This window comes from Cervus elaphus, chromosome 33 (genome assembly GCF_910594005.1).
Source record: "Cervus elaphus chromosome 33, mCerEla1.1, whole genome shotgun sequence".
In the NCBI taxonomy this organism is placed as follows: Eukaryota; Metazoa; Chordata; class Mammalia; order Artiodactyla; family Cervidae; genus Cervus; species Cervus elaphus.
Genome location: NC_057847.1, coordinates 39,262,153 through 39,282,248, shown reverse-complemented (window position 1 = coordinate 39,282,248; position 20,096 = coordinate 39,262,153). Strand labels below are relative to the sequence as shown.

Genomic DNA, 20,096 nt, shown 5'->3' with positions numbered 1-20,096 from the left:
GGTTGGAGGAAGTTTGAACTGTTAGCCTGGTTTGCCATAAAATTACAAGAATGATAGTATTTACATGAAATAAATTTGTACTTATTGCAGAGTAAGAAAAATTTCCAAAACACCATCTCCCTATGAGAATTTTGCTTTTACTTGTTATGAGTCATTTACATTGAGTTTTTGACTGATTTAAAATTCCTTATCCATTTAGATGTTAGGTATTCTTCTCCCATATCAATTTTTGTTCAGTATGTTCAACTATTATAGCTTCATCCAGGTTGGTAGATGGATGTTTACCTCCTTTAAAGCTATAGTGCATTTCTGTTTTTAAAAATTTGTAATGATGACTTCATTCAGCAGCACTGGATTTTACCAACAGTGTAGACAGATAGTTAAATATGTTAATTTTTTTCTGTAGTAGTAGTTAGGCTGTGTAATTATAATATGCTAGTGATCAGTTTGAATCTAGGGGTTAATTTTGGCATTAATTAGTGGTTAATAGACTTAATAATGCACCGATAATTCATGTAATTGGCTATCTTTTCCTTTTTTAAAAAATAGATGTTCAAGACAGAGTTCCTTCTTCATATTCACAAGGAGCAAGACCAAAAGAGAACTCATTAAGCACTTTACAATTGAGTACATCATCTACTAACCACCAAATGCCTTCTGAACATCAAACCATACCGTGTTCTAGGGACTCTGGTAGAAATTCTTTAAGATCAAATTTTTCTCCAAGAGAACTAGAATCTCCCCAAAGCAGTACGCAGCCTGGATTTTCTTATACTTCAAATAGAGGTGAAACCTCAACTATAGGCAGTTCAGATAGGATTAACTCATCTCACAGATCATTTCAAGAATCTGACAACGAAGGTAGACGCACAACAAGGAGATTGCTGTCACGTATAGCTTCTAGTATGTCATCTACGTTTTTTTCACGAAGGTCTAATCAAGATTCCTTGAATACAAGGTCGTTGAGTTCTGAAAATTCTTATGTTTCTCCAAGAATCTTGACAGGTTCTCAGTCTCGTGGTAATGCAGCATCAGCTTCTGATAGTCCTGATAATAGGGCATCCGAAGCTTCTCAGGGATTTCGATTTCTTCGGCGAAGATGGGGTTTGTCATCTCTTAGCCAAAATCATAACTCTGAGCCAGAGTCCCAGAATTTTAACCAAGAATCTGAAGGTAGAAATACAGGACCATGGTTATCTTCCTCACTTAGAAATAGATGCACACCTTTGTTCTCTAGAAGGAGGCGAGAGGGACGAGATGAATCTTCAAGGATGTCTACCTCTGATATACCATCTAGATCTCATCATCTTTTTAGAAGAGAATCAAATGAAGTGGTTCACCTTGAAGCACAGAGTGATCCCCTTGGGGCTAGTGCCAACAGACCACAAGCATCTGCAGCACCCAGCAGTGTTGGCACAGGTGACTCCCCATCAGATTCAACTCGTAGCGGACGAAGTACAGGAATAACAGGGATCCTTCCTGGTTCCTTATTCCGATTTGCAGTGCCCCCAGCACTTGGAAATAATTTGACTGACAATGTTATGATCACTGTAGATATTATTCCTTCAGGGTGGAGTTCATCTGATGGAAAAAATGATAAAACTAAAAATGTACCTTCAAGAGACCCGGAAAGACTACAGAAAATAAAAGAGAGGTAAGTTTGAATACATGTCTTAAGCCTGTAAAGCAGGAACAGATTAGAGAAAGAACTGTTTGTTTCTAAAATGGTTTCTCATAAGAATGATGTCTGAAATTTTCTTCCTTTAAAATTTACACCCAGTAAGATGTTAGTGTCTTGCTCAGAGGTAAAATGGATGAGAGTTAATATTAGAGGTAGGTACGGGGTGGGGCGCAGATTGCATCGAGAAATAATCTAAAGGTTGTTTTTAACCAGCTTTGGACACAGATACATATGGAGACAAAAAGCCTTAATCTCTTACCCTTTTTCTTGGTTGGCTAGTGCTACATGGAATTGGTAAGTTGGCCCAAGTGGTAATGTGTATCAAGACAATATTTCACCCTTTAATAAGATCATTTATTTACCATTTATTTATATTTCTGATTTCAAATCTTTTTTGGGATGAGGTAAAATCATAGATTTAATTTTTAAAGTCTAAATGTATGCTGAATTACTGTGACCGACAGAAATGTCAGTTTAAATTCAGGAATTAGAATCTTTTATTCATATGAAATCTTTTATAGAGTTTAGATTGCTTAAAAATCTCTGGAGAACAGAGATTTTCAGTCCAACTTAATTATTTTGTCATGTTAGTATTGTTGCTTAGTTTTTCCATCTATTAAAATTACTTTTATGATGAAATGGGATAGGATAGTGCACATAAAATATACTTGTAAGAAGAAAAGACTTATGTAATGCTAAGGTCGTTGGGTGTTTTTGGTTTTTGTTTTTTCTTGTTCATAAAGGCCCTAGTAATGAAATTGTTAGGGAACATAGTTGTTACTATCATTTTAGATTTTTTTTGGTTTTTAACAAGAAATAATTCAAATATTACTCTGGGTAATAAAGGGAGCTTCATATGCTTTCTAAGATAGTGAACATAGACTAATATGTTTCCACTTTTCCTTACAAAAAACAAATTGTACCATGTGATGATTCTCTTAAAATTTGCTTTTTCTCCTTTCATGGAGAAGAATTTACTCTGCTGTGGTAGTGTTAGGTTTAAGATTATAGGAGCAGCCTCTATTTGCGAAGTGTCTACTGAGTAATCTAGTAAGTAATTACTATATTTCTTGTGCTCAAAGTGAGATTAATTTGAGTGCAGTAGTGTAAGTAGGCAAAGCATTAGTTTACTGATTTCCAAAGAGTAGCCAATTAAGCCAGCACTGCCCTGTCTGGTTAGCTAGTTCAAAAGCACATTTGTATGGGTATTTTGACAGGGAGTTTATATGTGTGTGTGTTCCTTTATTATGTTTTTCATTTATATGTGAGGATTATAAGATACTTTACAATTAAATGAATAAAAGTGTAAAAAAATGGACTCTCCCAAAGTTAAAAACTCTGAGCCAAAGGAAGTCACATCTAAAGGTAAAACATAAAGATGAATGTTCGAGGGGCTTCCCTGGTGACTCAGTGGTAAAGAGTCTGCCTGCCAGTGCAGTAGACACAGATTGGATCCCTGGTCCGGGAAAACCCCACATGCCATAGAGCAGCTAAGCCCATGCGCCATTAACTACTGAGCCTGTGTTCTAGAGTCCAGGAGCCGCAGCTGCTGGAGCCTGCACGCCCAGACCATGTGCTCTGCCACAAGAGAAGCCTCCTTAATGAGCAGTCTGCACACCACAGCCAGAGAGTAGCTCCCACTCATGGCAACTAGAGAAAAGCCCATGCAGCCAGAAATAAGTAAATAATACCTGTTTAGAAAAAACAAAGATTCATACTTGAGGTTATATCTCTGGTTAAGCCTAGGTATGGAAGTCACCTCAAAGTACATCTGTTTCTCTTTCCACAAATCTTTTGCTAAACTCATTTGGAACCCATATAATCCAGGTTGTATTTCAATTAAAGTTTAGTATTCTGTATCATCAACTTATTGAGTACCCTTTTTGTGTCAGCAGTGGACTAAGGTGACAGATTTTAACCAAAATAATTACTTGTTCTATAATGATCATTTCTGCATTTAAATAAGCAGTACATGTTGGCCTGTGAAATAGAGGATGTGGGTTAATGGGAACTGCTCCACACTTTAAAATCCTAACCTTAAAGAAATGAGGATGATTTACTAACATTACTGGGGGTGGGGAAAATTAGAAATTTTAAAATCTATTGTTTTGATTTTATTATGATTTAATACAAAAGTTTATCAGTTTAAACATAACCTGATTCTACTAACATGTAAATTGAAAAATCACAAGTCAATGTTTAATTAATCAAAGTTGTCTTAAAAGTTTTGAGGGGACAAAAGTAATGGGTATATATGTGCATTATCTTTATACTACTGGAATTGAAGTAGTCTGTGATATTGCAGAAATTAAAATCTTAACGAAACTTATAAATTATGAAAGCTGTGGAACTTAAGCTGTGGTAACAAGGACACAATTACTTAAAATTGTTTGAAGATAAGTAATAGGGTAGCCTATTTGATTTATTTTTAAAATATTAAATTTTTTACTCTTGTTGAAAGTATTTTTCTTGATAGTTATTTATTATTGTTATTGTTTGCCTTTTTTCTATCCAGAGAGACCATGATATATTTTGGGATTATATATTACTAGAAATGACCAACCAGGAATGAGTTTTGATAGCTCTGTTTAGGAAATATACCTTCTTTTCCAGCCTCCTTTTAGAGGACTCTGAAGAAGAAGAAGGTGATTTATGTAGAATTTGTCAGATGGCAGCTGCATCATCCTCTAACTTGCTGATAGAGCCGTGCAAGTGCACAGGAAGTTTACAGTATGTCCACCAAGAGTGTATGAAGAAGTGGTTACAGGCCAAAATTAACTCTGGTAAGATTTACCCGTTTGTGTATTTTGTTTTCACAGTTTTTTCTGAGAAATGCATGCATGTATGCATTTCAGTTAACAATTCTGATTATAATTTATTCAAATTTATACTCTTATCAAAAGTGTCATTTTGTGAAGCATAAGCATTAAAGCATTAGTTTTGCTTCATAAATCTAATGCATAGTAGTGTTATATTTCATTTACTGAATATAATCTATTTACTTTTATATGTGTATAGTTCAACTGCGATTTGTTATTGCTGGTGACCCTTATGTCATGTAAGATGCTTTTGAATCAAAGAAATACTGTTACTATTTAGCAGCTATGTGTCCTTGAGAAAGATTTATTTTCTCTAATGTTATTATGCAGCAGTAGGATTACTATAGGGAGTCTTTGTTTATTAAGTGCTGTTACAGAGCCAGGCATCGTTCTGGATATGGGATATAGAGAACAAGTCAGACAAGGCAACTTGCTCCCATGGTGGTGGTATTATGTGTTAAAGGAATGTCTTGTTGAGATGCTGCTGCTGCTAAGTCGTTTCAGTTTTGTCCGACCCTGTGCGACCCCGTAGACGGCAGCCCACCAGGCTCCCCCATCCCTGGAATTCTCCAGGCAAGAACACTAAAGTGGGTTGCCATTTCCTTCTCAAATCTTGTTGAGATGAGGGCATTTTAAACTTGAACGAAGAGGAACTAGCTATTTTAGAATGAGAGGAAGAGCATCCAACACACGGAACAACTAGCACAGAGCCTTTTAAGGTGGAAATGACTTAGGTGTGTTTGAGGAACTGAATGAAGGCCAAGTGTGGCTGGAGTATAACTTGTGGGAAAGGACAGGGGTGATAAAGTTGAGATATGAGCGGTGAGCAAAGGCTTGCTCATTTAGGACTTTGAAAGCTAATGTCAGAAGCTTAGATTTTTATAAGTGTTATACGAAGCCACTGAAGGTCAGGGGAGTGAAATGATCTTATTTCTATTTTGGCTGCTCTGTGAAGAGTGGATTTTATTGGGACGAGTAGAAGCAGGGAGCTATTGTGACCAACTAGGAATTTATTGTACTAGAGGTGGTGGTGGTGGTGGTAGAAATAGATGATTCCAGTATGTTTTGAAAGTAGATTCTATGGGACTTGCAAATGGATTGGATGTGGTGGAGTGAAGAAGAAAGAACAATTAGAGAAGTAACTTTTTGCCTTGATCTACTAAGTAAATGGTGGGACCATTTATTAAAATAAAGAAGACTGAGAAAAGAGTAAATTTGGGAAAGGAAACCAAGAGTTCTGTTTTTGAAATAATTGTGTATGAACTGTTTATTAGATAATGATATGGAATTGTCAGCTGGGCAGTTAGCAAAGCAAGCATGATGTTTCAAGGGTTTCAGTGCTGAAAATTGCAGTTTTGGGAATCATGAGCACATAAATAGTATTTTAAGCTTTGAGAGTAAATGTCACTAGCGCAAGGGCAGATATCAAAAAAATGAACCCAAAACAGAGCTCTGAAGCACCCACACATTTAGTGGGACCAGAGAAGATTTGAGGAGCAGCCTCAGTCTGGTACAAAGAAAACTGAGAAAATGTAGTGTTGTGCAAGCCAAAAGAAGAACATGTTCTAGGAGGATGTAATCAACCCTGTCAGGTACCACAAAGAAGTCAGAATAGAGAGATAAGAACAAAGAAATGACAGCTGGAATTTAGTAGCATGGATGCCCTTGGCAGCTTCATTGCTGGCAAAGGGGATGAGGTGAGGTGTCATTGTATTACTAAATTGGGCTAAGACTAGGGAAACAGCAACATAGACAGACACCCTCTTAAAATAAACTTTACTGTCAAGATAATTGGAGATATAGGGTAGAAATTGGAGAGTTTTCTACCATCTGGTCATGGTACATGTTTTTGTTTTTTGCTTTCAAGGTAGAAAATTTGAGTACGTTTTTAACAAGAGATACTGTGAAGAGAAAAATTTATGAAAAGAGAAGAGGATGATGGGATCCAGAGTACAGGTTGAATAGGTAGTTTTTAATAGGAAAACGGTACTTGCTAGTGTAGATATGAATTATTTCTAACCAAAGCGTGTTGCTTTGGTGAGAAGGTGCTTAAATTCCTATATAACTGCCTATGCTTTCTTAATAAGGGTCTTTAGCTGTTGGAAGGGATGGGTTAAGAAATTTTCATGTGTGAGGAAAAGAACATTCTAAAATGCTTTCAGGGTTTTCGGATAGTACTAGTGTCCATAAAAATCTGTGGCCATGAATATGACTTAAAAGTGCAATTGGGATACATGTATATTTTTAAGAAGCAATTTTCAGATGCTTGGATACAGACAAGGATTTGAGTTCAGTGGGGTTGAGACCTTTGCCAGGCAAAAAAATGATGAAGGGAGTTAAAGTTGGATGTGGTTGTAGTGAGTCTAGAAATTAGACACGAAAGAGGGAGTAAAGACATTAGGAAGTAGATAGTGAGAAGTCGGATCTGTGTCTTCTGAATCTCATTGACATTGAAGATAATTGCCAGAGTAGGTTAGCTAGAATAGTGAAAAATTGTAGGTATACAGAAGAGATGCTTAACCTACAGATTTTAGGAGTAATGCTGTAAAGTGCAATGACAAGGTCAAGGTTAATGACCATAAAGTGGGTGGCTGAGGTGGTGACCGGTAATATTGGAAGCAAGGATGTTGAGGAAGTCAGAATCAATTGTGGTCTTTGTAGATGTGGAAATAACCAAGAAATAAGTTGTGTGAAGAAGATAGGTGCTAAAGTCATTAATTAATGAGGATGAACTTTGAGTTTCGAAACAGCAGTAGGTATCAGGGACCTCTATCCGTATTTCTTGGTCCTGAGATTCAAATGACTGTTGGGGGGAAATGATTGCAGAAGAATATTTTATCAGTCTGTGAGGCCCTGTGGTTCAGTCTTGAAGTTGAACAGGTGATTCATAAAGGAAATTGGTTAAGAAGAATTTACCTGTGTTTAGCGATGAGTACCAGGAGGACCTAGTGAAATATGACTAGTAGGGTGGGAAATTAGATCATAGTAATAAATGGACATACTTGTGTAGCAATGATGGTCTGATGATGATAGTTGGGTGACAGGCAAATAGGTTGTGAAGTACGATGGTATTAATTTCAGTGTTAATGATCTGTTGGAATTTGAGTAACCTTGTTCAGACTGGAGATGATGAGTCTAGTGGAAAACTTTTCTTCCTGCAGCGAGATAGCAAAGGCCTCATTGGGGTAGGGGGTTATCTTTTTTTCTAAACTAACCTGGTCCCAAACCTGTAGGATTGGCCAGTCTTACCTGTAGCAGCCTCTTTTTGACTGTGTGGTGTTATGAAAGCCTTGTGGGCTCTATTAGGCACTGCCCTGGGGTGTTATAAGTTTAAATGAATGCTCAGCATGGTTCTTGACACTTAGCAAGGGCCCAGAAATGTTAGCTATTACCAGAATGAAAAACACCTTGACTCACCTTCTATTATATTTGCAATAGGACTGTTAGTATTGTATAGATAGGAAAACAGATAATACAATATATTATTTAAGAACATTGGCTTTTGAGAGTTAGACATGCTTTAGGTTGGAATAATGACTCCCCAACACTTAACTATAGGATTTTGAGTAAGTCTCTTAACTTTGGTTCTCAATTCTGGTTGCTGATCAGAATTACCCATCTATGTTTTAAAAACAGAAATTCCTTAAATCCAATTTCTAAACATTCTTGAATGTTAAGTAGGTCTGGGGCTGGGCCTCAGTTCCATCAAGAATCAAATTGAGGAATAGTTTGTTGTTAAGATCAAATGAGATGATGTTTATGAATAGTTTCTCACAGGATTGGGCTCACAGTAAGTAATTAAATAGGTTTTAAAGGTAATGATAAGTATTCATGGTGATGAATGTTAAGATCTCAAGAACTGAACCTTCCTGTTAAGTTTTCACAAGGCTTTCTCATTTATGTGAAGACCGCATCTGGTAGATGATTCATTCTGATTTCTGATTTCATTCTGAGATTTCGTTTAAACATTTAAGCAGCTGCTATATATAGACTGTTAAAAACTCTGAGGATGTTCAAAGATGAATAGAATAAGTTTAATATAAGCTTAGGCAAATGTAGGTAGGGCCTACTGAATGAGATGGGATATGAAGGACACCTGAGGGGTGTCCTGGATTAAAGATTGCAAGGATAAATGGTTCTTCCAAGCTGCATACGGCCTTTATGACAACTTCTTTATGTCACTTTTTCCATAGAAGAGAAACACGAAGCCTTAAGATGTGAAAGACCTTTATTAAGTTGCATCCAGTGTCCATATTTTATGATCATCATACTTTTCCTGCTTTTGATTCAAAGAATAAATGTCTTAATAAGAGAAAACCTTCTGAAGTTTCACATTTTTTATATTCTCCATCGTGAGTGTAGTATATTCCAGTAATATACTATTTTTTAATGATTAAGAAAATATTATGAATGCATTTTAATTTCAACACTTTCAAGTGTGCTTGACTTCTGAAAAGCAAATCGATTATTATTCACATTATTCACAAATTATTCACATACTTGATAAATAGAAATGTCTTTTGCAGTTTCATTCCAGCTCATCTTGAGATGACATAAACATGTTACTACCTCATTCATTTTCCTTTCAGCTGTTTTTAGAAAATGCATGTAAGTTACTACTACTATTATCTTAGACTTTATGCTAAATTTTTATTATTTAAAGAATTGTTATTAAATAACACTAATTCTCAGAGTTTATGAGCTCTACAAGACAAGAGTGACTACTTTCTTTCTTAGTGTCTAGAACTTCTAATATTTTTTTGGCACATAACAAGCACTCAACAAATGTTAAATTGAATCTAAATCTTTATTATGCATATGACTTATTCTAGTTTTTAGGACAGTTTTTCATTTTAAAATCCTGTCTAAAAATAAACACAAGGAGGAAAAGGGCTAGATGTTTAATTAAACAAGACTGGACTTAATTGGAGCCAGAACCTTAGGAGTAACCAAATGTTGAGTGCATATAGGACAGAAGGAATTGTATTTAATTATGGTAAAATATATAGAACATAAAATTTGCCCTTTTAACCATTATTTAGTGTATAATTCAGTGGCATTAAGTAGATTTAGAATATTGTGTAAGCATCACCACTGTTTATTTACATAACTTTTATTAAGTCATCCAAAACAGAAATTCTATATCTATTAGGCACTAACACCCTTCTCACCCTCTTCCCAAGCCCCTGGTAAATTCTGGTCTCCTTTCTCTCTGAATTTGCTTATTCTACGTATTTCATATAAATGAAATCATACAATATTTGGGGACTTTTTGTATCTTATCTTATTATCTTTTGTATCTTATTATCTGTGTCTTATTTTACTTAGCAGCTGTACCACGTATCAGGACTTCATTTTATGGCCGAGGGGAGCTGATTTTATCTGAAGAAGAGTGGATCCCTTTCTTTGTCTCCTGTGTTATAGGGAAGACACATTTCTTAGACCACAGAGTCTTAGTGTATGTTATCACATCAAAGATACTGGCCTAGGTCTATGTAACTAGTTGTTTTAGATACCATGTTTTTATGGCATCTGGTCCCATTACTTCATGGCAAATAGATGAGGAAACAATGGAAACAGTGACAGACTATATTTTCTTAGAAGAAAAGTGATGACCAACCTAGACAGCATATTAAAAAGCAGAGACATTAGCAACAAAGATCCATCTAGTCAAAGTTATGGTTTTTCCCGTAGTCGTGTATGGATGTGAGAGTTGGGACTATAAAGAAATCTGGGTGCCAAAAAATTGATGTTTTTGAACTGTGGTATTGGAGAAGATTCTTGAGTCCCTTGGATTGCAAGGAGACCCAACCAGTTCATCCTAAAGGAAATCAGTCCTGAATATTCATTGGAAGGACTGATGCTAAAGCTGAAATTCCAGTACTTTGGGCACCTGATGCAAAGAACTGACTCCTTGAAAAAGACCCTGATGCTGGGAAAGATTGAGAGCAGGAAAAGAAGGGGACGACAGAGGATGAAATGGTTGGATGGCATCACCAACTCAACGCACATGAGTTTGAGCAAGTTCCAGGAGTTGGAGATGGACAGGGAAGCCTGGCGTGCTGCAGTCCATAGGGTCGCAAAGAGTCAGACACGACTGAGTGAGTGAACTGAACTCAAACCTTTATGGCATCTTGTCAGAGTACTTAAAGAGGAAGTAGGAAGTACAGATAATATTCCATTGTCAGCGTCCCACGTCAAAATATATGAGTATGTGGGATGGGAAAATAAACACAAGGTGGAGGCTTAGGTTCCACAAGAATAGGACATGCACATCAGGTGTTACTAATTGCTATTTTAGGAAACGTTACTGGTTTATGATGGTAGTACAGTCTCTCTGCTATCTCTTCCTTCCTTCCTTTTAGTTTTCTATATTCTAAGCTTAAAACCCACAAGGAAAAATGTTTTGTGGAGACATAGCAAAATTAAGTTTTACTTGTGATTTTTTTTTTTACCAGGTTCTTCACTAGAGGCTGTAACCACCTGTGAACTCTGTAAAGAGAAGTTGCAGCTTAACCTGGAGGATTTTGATATTCATGAACTACATAGAGCTCGTGCAAATGAACAAGTTAGTATATTTTGCCTAATTTGGTAAGTGTCTATTCTGTGCTTAAAGGACAACTCTTGAAGAAAAGATTAAATCATGATCTGAAAACCTACATTAAAATAGTAACGTAATTTTCTTTTACTGCATTAAGTACTTTTCTTTACTTTCCTATAACTTTTGAAAATGAAGGGCAAAAAAAGCAAGTCACAAGTTTTAAATTATTAAGGTAAAATGTATTATATGGTTCCTAAATAAACCTGAAAATAAAGGCTTAGGAAAGTGGTCCCCAGATAGGCATCCTAATCTTAACTCCCCAGAGCTGTCTCAGTTGTGAATGCCTCAGTCCTGGAACGTGATTGAAACACCTAGCCCTGGATCTACATCCTGTTTCTTTTTTTAATGTTAGAAGTAGTTTTTTATGTTCCTGTCTGCCCCACCCCCACCCCATGTTCTGCTCTCCTAGTTCCCTCCACTGTCCTTATTGCTACCTGCAACTTTATACTGAATACTTACGAATCTTATGAAATCTTTTATTCCAAGTTCACACTGTTTATAAACCTCTTTCTTTTAGTATTTGTCATTTTAGTCTGTTTATGTAATGAATAATATCCAATCTTATTCAAAAGTTTTTCAGATATTCTCATTTCTCAGAATTTCTTAATGTGTATTGATAATTATTCTGAGAATTGACTTGGTCACTAATTTTTATTTTTTGGAGCTTTAAACTTTTAAAAAATTTTGATATGTTTAGGGAGAATGAAGAGCTCAGTATTTCCTCCCTTTCTCCCTGCCAAAGGAAAATTCTAGGGGCAAAAAGATGTTCAGGGAGATTACAGGGTTGACTCAAGAGCCATACTATCCAAGTATGCTTAGCATATTCATTATAAAAAGAGATATGATGGTGGTAGAATGTATAAATGCTTGAAAAACACTTTATAAATAAAGGAGTAATGGACACCCCCTTTTTTTGATTGAGGTAAATTTCACATAAACATAAAAATCATAAGTGGAATCAAGCAACATAATCCTGTATGGATACCCTTTACTGTTAAAATGTAGGAATAATGAATACCCTTTGTAAAATCTGATTAAGACCACACAATAAAATATACAGATTCACGCAATTTGTATATGAGTTAAAGGATTTTCAGATCCTTTGAAGCGTATTACTTCAATCCAGGTTAAGAGTCAATTAATGCAACTCTGGGCAATTGATGCAGCACAGATGCTACTTACCCTAGTTTATTTTATTCTTTAATGAGCCAGTTGTCCAAAGAAAATACTATTTTCAGCAAGGAATTGTCTTAAATCCCCAAGGAATCTCTCTGGATAGCTGAGCATTGGTATTTTAAAGAACAAGGGAAAGAGTAGGTAAAGGTAGAATGATGGAAAGAAATTTTTTTTTAATCTTCTCAAAATGAGAGTAGGTTTCAAAGGATGGTTTTCTCCTGCTGTCCTTCCTTCTCTAGGTGCTCCATCATGTCTCTGAAAGCTGGTATTTTGGCATTTCATTTCAACCAGGAATGTTTTCATGGTTCTCCAAGGATTGAATGGCCCACAATCTTAAATAATTTATAAGTGTGAGAAAATGTTAGGTGGAGTACAAACAATGACAGTCTTGATTAAGCTTCCTGACTTTTAACTTCTTTGTTGTGTGTAAATCTTGGATTCTGGGGGCCTAAGAACTATCATTTTAAATAACTAGTTTAATACAGTTTATTTCCTCATCCAGTGGCTTCATTTTTTTCAAGGTGATAAATATTAAAATTAAAAAAAAATCTGGACATAAATTTCCTTTTAAGTAAAAAATAAAAGTAAGAAGTGATGGATGTAAAGACAGTTTTTAAATCAGTTTCAGATTTTTCGAATCCTCTGTGGAATATGAGAACAGGTAGTTGCTGAAGTTGGTAACTAAGGACATATAGCTCTTAACATCAGATGAGTTAATTACCAAAAATAGTACAATTTAGATTGCTGTATAAAAATTACAGCATAGTTTAGATTTTTAATAACACTATATTCATGACTTGTATTGTTAGCTTCAGAACAATAATTTTGAACCAAAGGACAGTTTTTACCCACTAAAAATTTCTATGTGAATCATCCAAGGAACAGTTACTCTGTTACCTTTATTTTTATATTTACTGTTGCCTTAAAGTTAATTATATTATGTAATAAGTGTTTGACTGATTTGAATAGGTTTTATTTGCATGTATTGATACATAGCTATACATGAAATGGTAATTTTTAGGTAAACATTTATAGCCATTTGTAGTAATAAAATCTGTTAGGTGCTTTATAGAACTAGATCATTCATTCTGCCCTCAAATGAGTTAAAAGCCCCACTTTCATATATAAGTCATTACATAACAGAAGACTGAATTAAATAAAGAGGATATTCATACACCTATTTATATCACTTACAGCATTAGTACAATTATGATATTATGGAGGCTATTTCTTGATTTAATAGATGGTGCTATATCTCTAAGAACTGGATATGAATACATTTCCTCTAGTTTATCAGTATATGAATGTCAGTCTCTTGTCTATTAATTTTTCATTCTCCATATATCTTCTTTTTCTCATTTGCTTCCCTCTTGAAGGCTGAGTATGAGTTTATCAGCTCTGGTCTCTACCTAGTTGTGTTATTGCACTTGTGCGAACAAAGCTTTTCTGATATGATGGGAAATACGAATGAACCAAGCACACGTGTCCGAGTAAGTAACCTGGGAGCAGGGGGGACGGGAGGACGTGATGCACCATTGTTTGCATTGGAAGGCAGATTGTTTTATATGTTCACACACTATTTCCTTTGGGAAGTTCCTATATTAAAAGCTTTTTTAAAAATAAAGGTATTGTAATTTTAATAGAAATTACTGTCTTTATCAAGAAGCATAATTTTTTTCATAAAGTTGTTTTAAAAAAGAAGAAATTTTCTAGCTCTTGAAGTTAATTGGAATATATGTCAGTGAGAAACAGGGACTTGGAAGTACAAAGGAAAATGCCCTTTTTAATTTAAAAACAAAACTCAGTGTTATAACTTAGAAACTTGATACTGAACTCCAAAAACTGAAAGAGTATGGGAAATTAACTTCATTTTATTCATTACTATCCTGTAAAAGATTACCACTCTAGTAGGTTTTTTTTTTTTTCCACTCTAGTAGTTTTTAAGCATCTGTATTTCAAACTACTTACAATTTGGACTATTTGGTGTTTACTCTGTACACTATTGCCTTAGTTTAACACGTAAGAAAGTTGTTTGTTAGGTATTTTTAATTAAATGGTACTGTTATGGAAATTTATACTCTACTGCCTTGCCATTTTATGTAGCAGGGACTAGAGTCTACATCTCATTACAGTAGCATTCTGAACACCTGATTCTTGAAATGTCTTCATAAATATATCCTTCAAACAGTTTTTTTATATAAATGTTCTCGGTGATAAAAATTTAGTAGAGTTTATGGTAAGGTATAACGTTTCTGTTATATTTTGAAAATTATCAAATAACAAATTCAGTGTATATGGATAGAACATTTTTTGTAATCATGTAAACATTATTCCTACTAGCCAATTGTTAATTTTTATCATTCAGAGAAAAGAGAAGGAACTCTCAAAAGCTTTCAGAATTTGAGCAAAGATCTCTTGATTTCTAGAAAGGCAACTTGTCTCTTCACAATAAATGAACCATATAAATTAATATCTGTTGAATTCATGCCTTTGTAAAAGGTACATACATTTAAAGTACAGAATCATATGTCATATTTCTAGGCAGGAAAAAAATTGATTTATATTTTTTAATTGACCACTAACAATCATTTGGTTCCAAATTGCAAAGGATTAATTTTCTCCATAGTTTTTGGAAGTGTTATATTTATGCAAGAACACAATGGTATTCATTGAATAAGATTATTGTTATTGCTCCCAGTTTCTATATGATTAATACATGATTTCTGCATAACTGATAATGATATATGAGATGTTTTTAAAAGTCATATCATTAAAAGCTTGTAATTTTTGATGTAGGGGATGAAAGACCCCCCCTATTTAAAGGCTTAAAATTATGTTTGATTTTTAAGTAGAACTGAACCTCTTATACTGATTCTCGCTAGATCCATTTGCTACATTTAAACTACTGTATTTCTCTCTGCATTGTTTCTAGTTTATTAACCTTGCAAGAACTCTTCAGGCACATATGGAAGATCTCGAAAGTAGGTGGAATTTCCCCTCCCCAGACTTGTTGAATTTACTTTTGCAAATTAAACCCATAGAGCAAAACCCAAGTATATATACTCTTTCTACCAAATTAGAGCTTCATTTATAGGCTTAATAATACCAGAATAATTGATTTGGGAAAGATGTGTTGGGCAACTGACGTTAGTTTAATAGCATATGTTTTAAATTGCATTAATTTTAATGTATAAAAGGATGTTATTTTAACCATCAGTATTTTGCTTTTATTTAAAATAAAAATACATATTTAATCACCTTAATTTTAACACTTCTGTTAACACTTTTTTTAAAAAGACATGTTTAACTACTAATCAAAACACACTTAATTGGTTAGATTTTTTGTGTATGAAATTTTGTTATTTAGCTTTGTTAGATCATAAAAGGTGTTCCCTGGGTTTATATACAGTTCCAGGAAAATAGGAGTGAAAGAGTCCTAATTCTGAGTCCCTAACAGAAGCCATAGTTTTTTTGTTGTTTTTTTTTTGTTTTGTTTTGTTTTTTGCTCCTTGTTCAGGTCCTCATGGACCTTTAATAGGCAGCCAGCTACGCCAGCAGCTCCAATCTCTTAAGATCACGTTCCAGCTTTAGGACTTCTGCCTGGGCTCCTTTGTGAAGGCACTTAATGCCCAAATCTTTACAGGCATCTGCACAGCTAACCCTCTTCTCAAAGTCCTACAATCTCCAGGGTGCTTCATACCAGGTGGGCACAGATATTGGTGGCTCTGGAACAGTTCTTGGGAATCCAGGATTACCCTACTTAGCTATTGTGCTTTTTTACCCAAAGCAATTGGCACTCCCCATGATCAGATTCCAGTACACTCTTTGAAGTGTTTTAAATATGTTTTCTCCAGTTGATTATCCTCTATACTCACCTTTAAAATACATGGACTATTATATGTAGTCTCTGTAATGTTTTACCTTTAGACAAAATTTAGCATCCTTTGAAGTAAGGTTTCAGAAGGACCTGATCCTCCTTTTTTTAATTCCTTGAATATTCTTAGGCATGGGTTTTTGTCATTGAGTTTCTACAATTTTAAGTTTTAAAAGGATTTAGAGCTGCAGTTAGGTGATACAGTTTCACAATTTTGGTTAGTATGTGTGGAAATGGTATGTAAAGGAATCAAAATGGTATAACAAAAGTGGGACTTCATTGAGTGTAAATCTTTTTTTCCTTCATACCTTCTTAGTTCAGGTCCATCATATTGGCTAATACAAAGATCTCTCTCTTTTTTGTAAGTTATAATTTATATTTTGTCAAATGTGATGAGAGTAATCTATTGCAGTGTACATTTACCCCTGATTGCTGTTTATTTTTTTTTTTTACTAATGTTCCTATTTAGAATTTAGTTTTTTAAGCATGTGAATGAGAGGGAAAAGATGGAGTTGAAATATGTATATCCAAACTCAGGGTGAAAGATGTTGTGGATGTTACTAGTTGACTTCTAAATACCAGAGTACTAATATATTCTGAAAACTGGTTTTCACTGAATTTTCTTCTGTAGAGTTAATCCAGTAGAAAACAGAAGTTCTCTGAAAAACTATTTTATTTTTTAGTTTGACATTTCTCCATGATATATATAAAACTTAAGTGTAGGATTTTACTCCTCATGAGCTAATTAAGTATATGCTTGGTACCATTTATTTAAAATGAATTTAAAATTTCTGCAAGGTAAATATATGGAGACTTAAGTTTCATCTATACATGTTGCATGATTTTTTTCTTGTTGATTGCATTTGCTGGGTGCTCTTAAACTGTCCAGTATTAAATACAAGAAGAGTATACATTTATCTTTTCTGCTCTTGATAATAGGGGAAATGCTGGTTAGATGTTAGTGTATTTCCATTTTCCTTCACATGCACTTTATACAGTCTTACACTTAATATGTCCTAAGACATTCAAGAATGTTTTCTATTAAACTCTTGAGCTACTAATGACTCTAAAATAAATTGAGGTCAGAACTGTTGCAAGAGTGATGAGTCTTTGACAACATGGAGGCATAGAAATACTCTCAACAAAAGGTTTCTACTAAATCCAATTATTTTAACTTAGGCTGTATCTATATAAAGCTTTTTTGACTAAATAGAACTTTCTTGGCATTGTATAGACATAGCTCTGGTGTAAATTGCAAGAACACCCATAACCTATTATTCTATTTCTATGTACATTTTTTTTTTTCATTCTCATCGGATACATCAAACATGCAGCGGTAATAAGCCAGATTCTCCTCAGGTGTGTGAGAGCACTTGCCTAAAGTTTACTCTTTGTCTAGTGTATCATTAGCTGTTACGGACACAAACTGATCTCAGGAACTTTTTAGATGTTCTTGAACCACATTTTAAAACATTTTCATTTTAATAAAAACTAACGTAACAAAAAGTTGTGGGGGTGGGGGCACTGTGGCTACAAACTACCCTCATGCAGTCATCATAATTTATCATTTTGACCAAACAGTATATAATAAATTGGGATTTTTGTTTTATAAATCATTGCTGTTCTGGCTTCATACTTACACTTCCATTCTCATCCCCCTTAAAATCATTCTTGATAATCCTGTTTTCTTTCAACAGCTTCAGAAGATGATTCAGAAGAAGATGGAGACCATAACAGAACATTTGATATTGCCTAACTTCATATAAGACAAATGGATGATCTGTGAACAAGTGTTATTAAAACTGGCAATTAAGTATGAGTTAATTTTGTGGGGAAATGTCTGTTGAATATATTATCTCTATAGAATGAATATATATATATTCATATATACACATTATGCATGTATATATATGTTCATTCTCAAGTGTTACTGAGTTAAAATTCTGCTGGACCTTTAACATGGCCAGTGAATCTAATGTTTATAAACTGGTAATTAAAAGTAAAAGTATTTTTCTTTTAATGAGTGGGGAAAGTGTTACCCTTGTTTTAAATAAGCAATGTTGACAACCCTTTTCTGTGTTCTGATTAGTGTAGTTATATTTATGAAGAAAGGTTGGTGTTTTGGTCTCTTGTTAGTGGTAAAAGTGGGACAAAATAGGCTTTCAAAATAAATTGCCAGATGGCACCTAATTATTTTTATTTTTAAATGCCTTAAGTTGCAGTCTCAGTTTTATAATCATTTGCTTCCAGTGTTTAAAAAAAATGGGGAGAAAGTTAAGAGCATTATATTAGGTTTCCAAATTTAATTTGAATTCTAAATTCACTTAGCAGTAAAATTAATTTTCTAAAAAAGTATATTAAAATAAAGTGTACAAATGATGGATAAATTTTTGTATTGATTTGGAAAATGCAGATTATATTTGATAGACCATAGTATGTAGTATGTAGATATTCCTCTTAGGAATATTGCAGCTGTAAATTATATCAGAATTGCTAGCCAAATGCTGTTTGGTTTTAAAAAAATTATTGCAATCTCAAGTTAATGAGATACTTTTAAGGCCCACATTGAGAGTTTAAAACACTGGTTTTCAATGTGTTTTTTAGTGTTGTCACTTCTTTATAGATAAATATGATATAAATAACCTGTTTGGATCCTGGCTGTTTTTAACTGTTCCTTGGTAATTCTAAACATTTATTTGATGACTTAATATTTTTCACTACCTTTAGAGAAGAGATGAACATTTACCTATTCACCATGACTAGATGTACACTGTGGTCCTGAGTTGTGTATACATCCATAACACTGTATATTTTCTTCATCAGCACCCTTAAGATACACTTTTAAATGCCTTCAGGTGGTTTCAGGTTAAATAAAGTCTGTCAGACTACTTTTTCAGAATCTAAATAGAAACTATGTAATTTCCCAAATGTGAATCAGCAGTTTGCTTATTTTCAGTCAGACTGTTGGTCTTAATGTAAAACTTTGGCTTGAAATAAAGTGCATACTGATTTACTTTATAGTTTGAAATGTTTCCTTTTAAACTGGTGCTCAAAGAAGCCTTCAAATGTTATAGCCAAGAATCTTACAGTTTCAAATTCCATTTTATATGAAAATAACTGTTTCTAAAAAACCATTTGCTCAACTTCTGCCTGTTATCTTTGCATTACCTTCCTTAAAGCAGGTATGCGAAATTTAAGGATGCCAGTATCAGTATCTATACTACAGGTCTTTGCTTTGAATTCAAAACATTTATGCTTTTAATAAAACTCAGTATGAAAATGTAATGTCTTCTTAACCTACAAATTTTTTTATTTAAAAATTTTAAGTAAATGGTAGAATACATTCCATTGGTATGCATACAGTTTATTTATAGTTTTGCTAAATTAACTGCTAAATGAGATACACAGTGTCTTGCTGCTGCTGCTGCTGCTGTCACTTCAGTCATGTCTGACTCTGACCCCAGTGACTTGAGCTTTATAGTATCCTAAGTTCGTTAGTACTACTTAGTATTTCAATATTATATAAGCTTCTAATAACCTGTAAATGTGAATTAAGAAAAATCTTTCATTGGTTATCATTTTTTAGATTCTGAACAAAATAGAGACCATACAATATTCAAATTCCTAAGAATTTTAAGAATACAAATTTCTAATAAAATGTTAAAAGTAAATGGTAACTAAAAGAAACGATGGTAACAACAGCTACCAAAGCTAAGAATTACATTGTCATTATTAGATAGAATCAAGATGTTTGAAGAAAAGCAGTTTTTACATTCTGAGTGTAAACAGGCATGCTTATGTTATTACTAATATTAAAAATAAATACGACTTGAATTATCCAGTTATCTGTTGAGCAATGAATAGACACAAAGGCCTGTTACAGATGTTCAAATATATAAAGGAAATTAAGATTTAGCACTGCATTACCAGGGCCTTTTAAGGACT

At 34.1% G+C, this 20,096-nt stretch overlaps 1 protein-coding gene across 4 annotated transcripts in view; it reads left to right on the top strand.

Annotated features, from left to right (window-relative positions):
- Nucleotides 1–19,164, top strand: part of MARCHF7 (membrane associated ring-CH-type finger 7) — a 49,408-nt gene extending 30,244 nt beyond the window's left edge. The window contains exons 5-11 of one of the 4 annotated variants that reach the window (XR_006339535.1): nucleotides 550–1,654; nucleotides 4,295–4,464; nucleotides 10,959–11,068; nucleotides 13,654–13,767; nucleotides 15,210–15,258; nucleotides 15,795–15,980; nucleotides 17,849–17,927. Coding sequence is in view for 3 of the 4 variants with exons in the window: in XM_043894829.1 (XP_043750764.1) it covers nucleotides 550–1,654; nucleotides 4,295–4,464; nucleotides 10,959–11,068; nucleotides 13,654–13,767; nucleotides 15,210–15,258; nucleotides 15,921–15,980; nucleotides 17,849–17,907 (1,667 nt within the window). In the remaining variant the exon portion in view is untranslated. Of the gene's footprint in view, nucleotides 1–549; nucleotides 1,655–4,294; nucleotides 4,465–10,958; nucleotides 11,069–13,653; nucleotides 13,768–15,209; nucleotides 15,259–15,794; nucleotides 15,981–17,848 lie in introns of all 4 variants that reach the window. The other 3 variants (XM_043894829.1, XM_043894830.1, XM_043894831.1) reach the window with 3 other exon arrangements.
- Nucleotides 19,165–20,096: the final 932 nt, after the last annotated feature.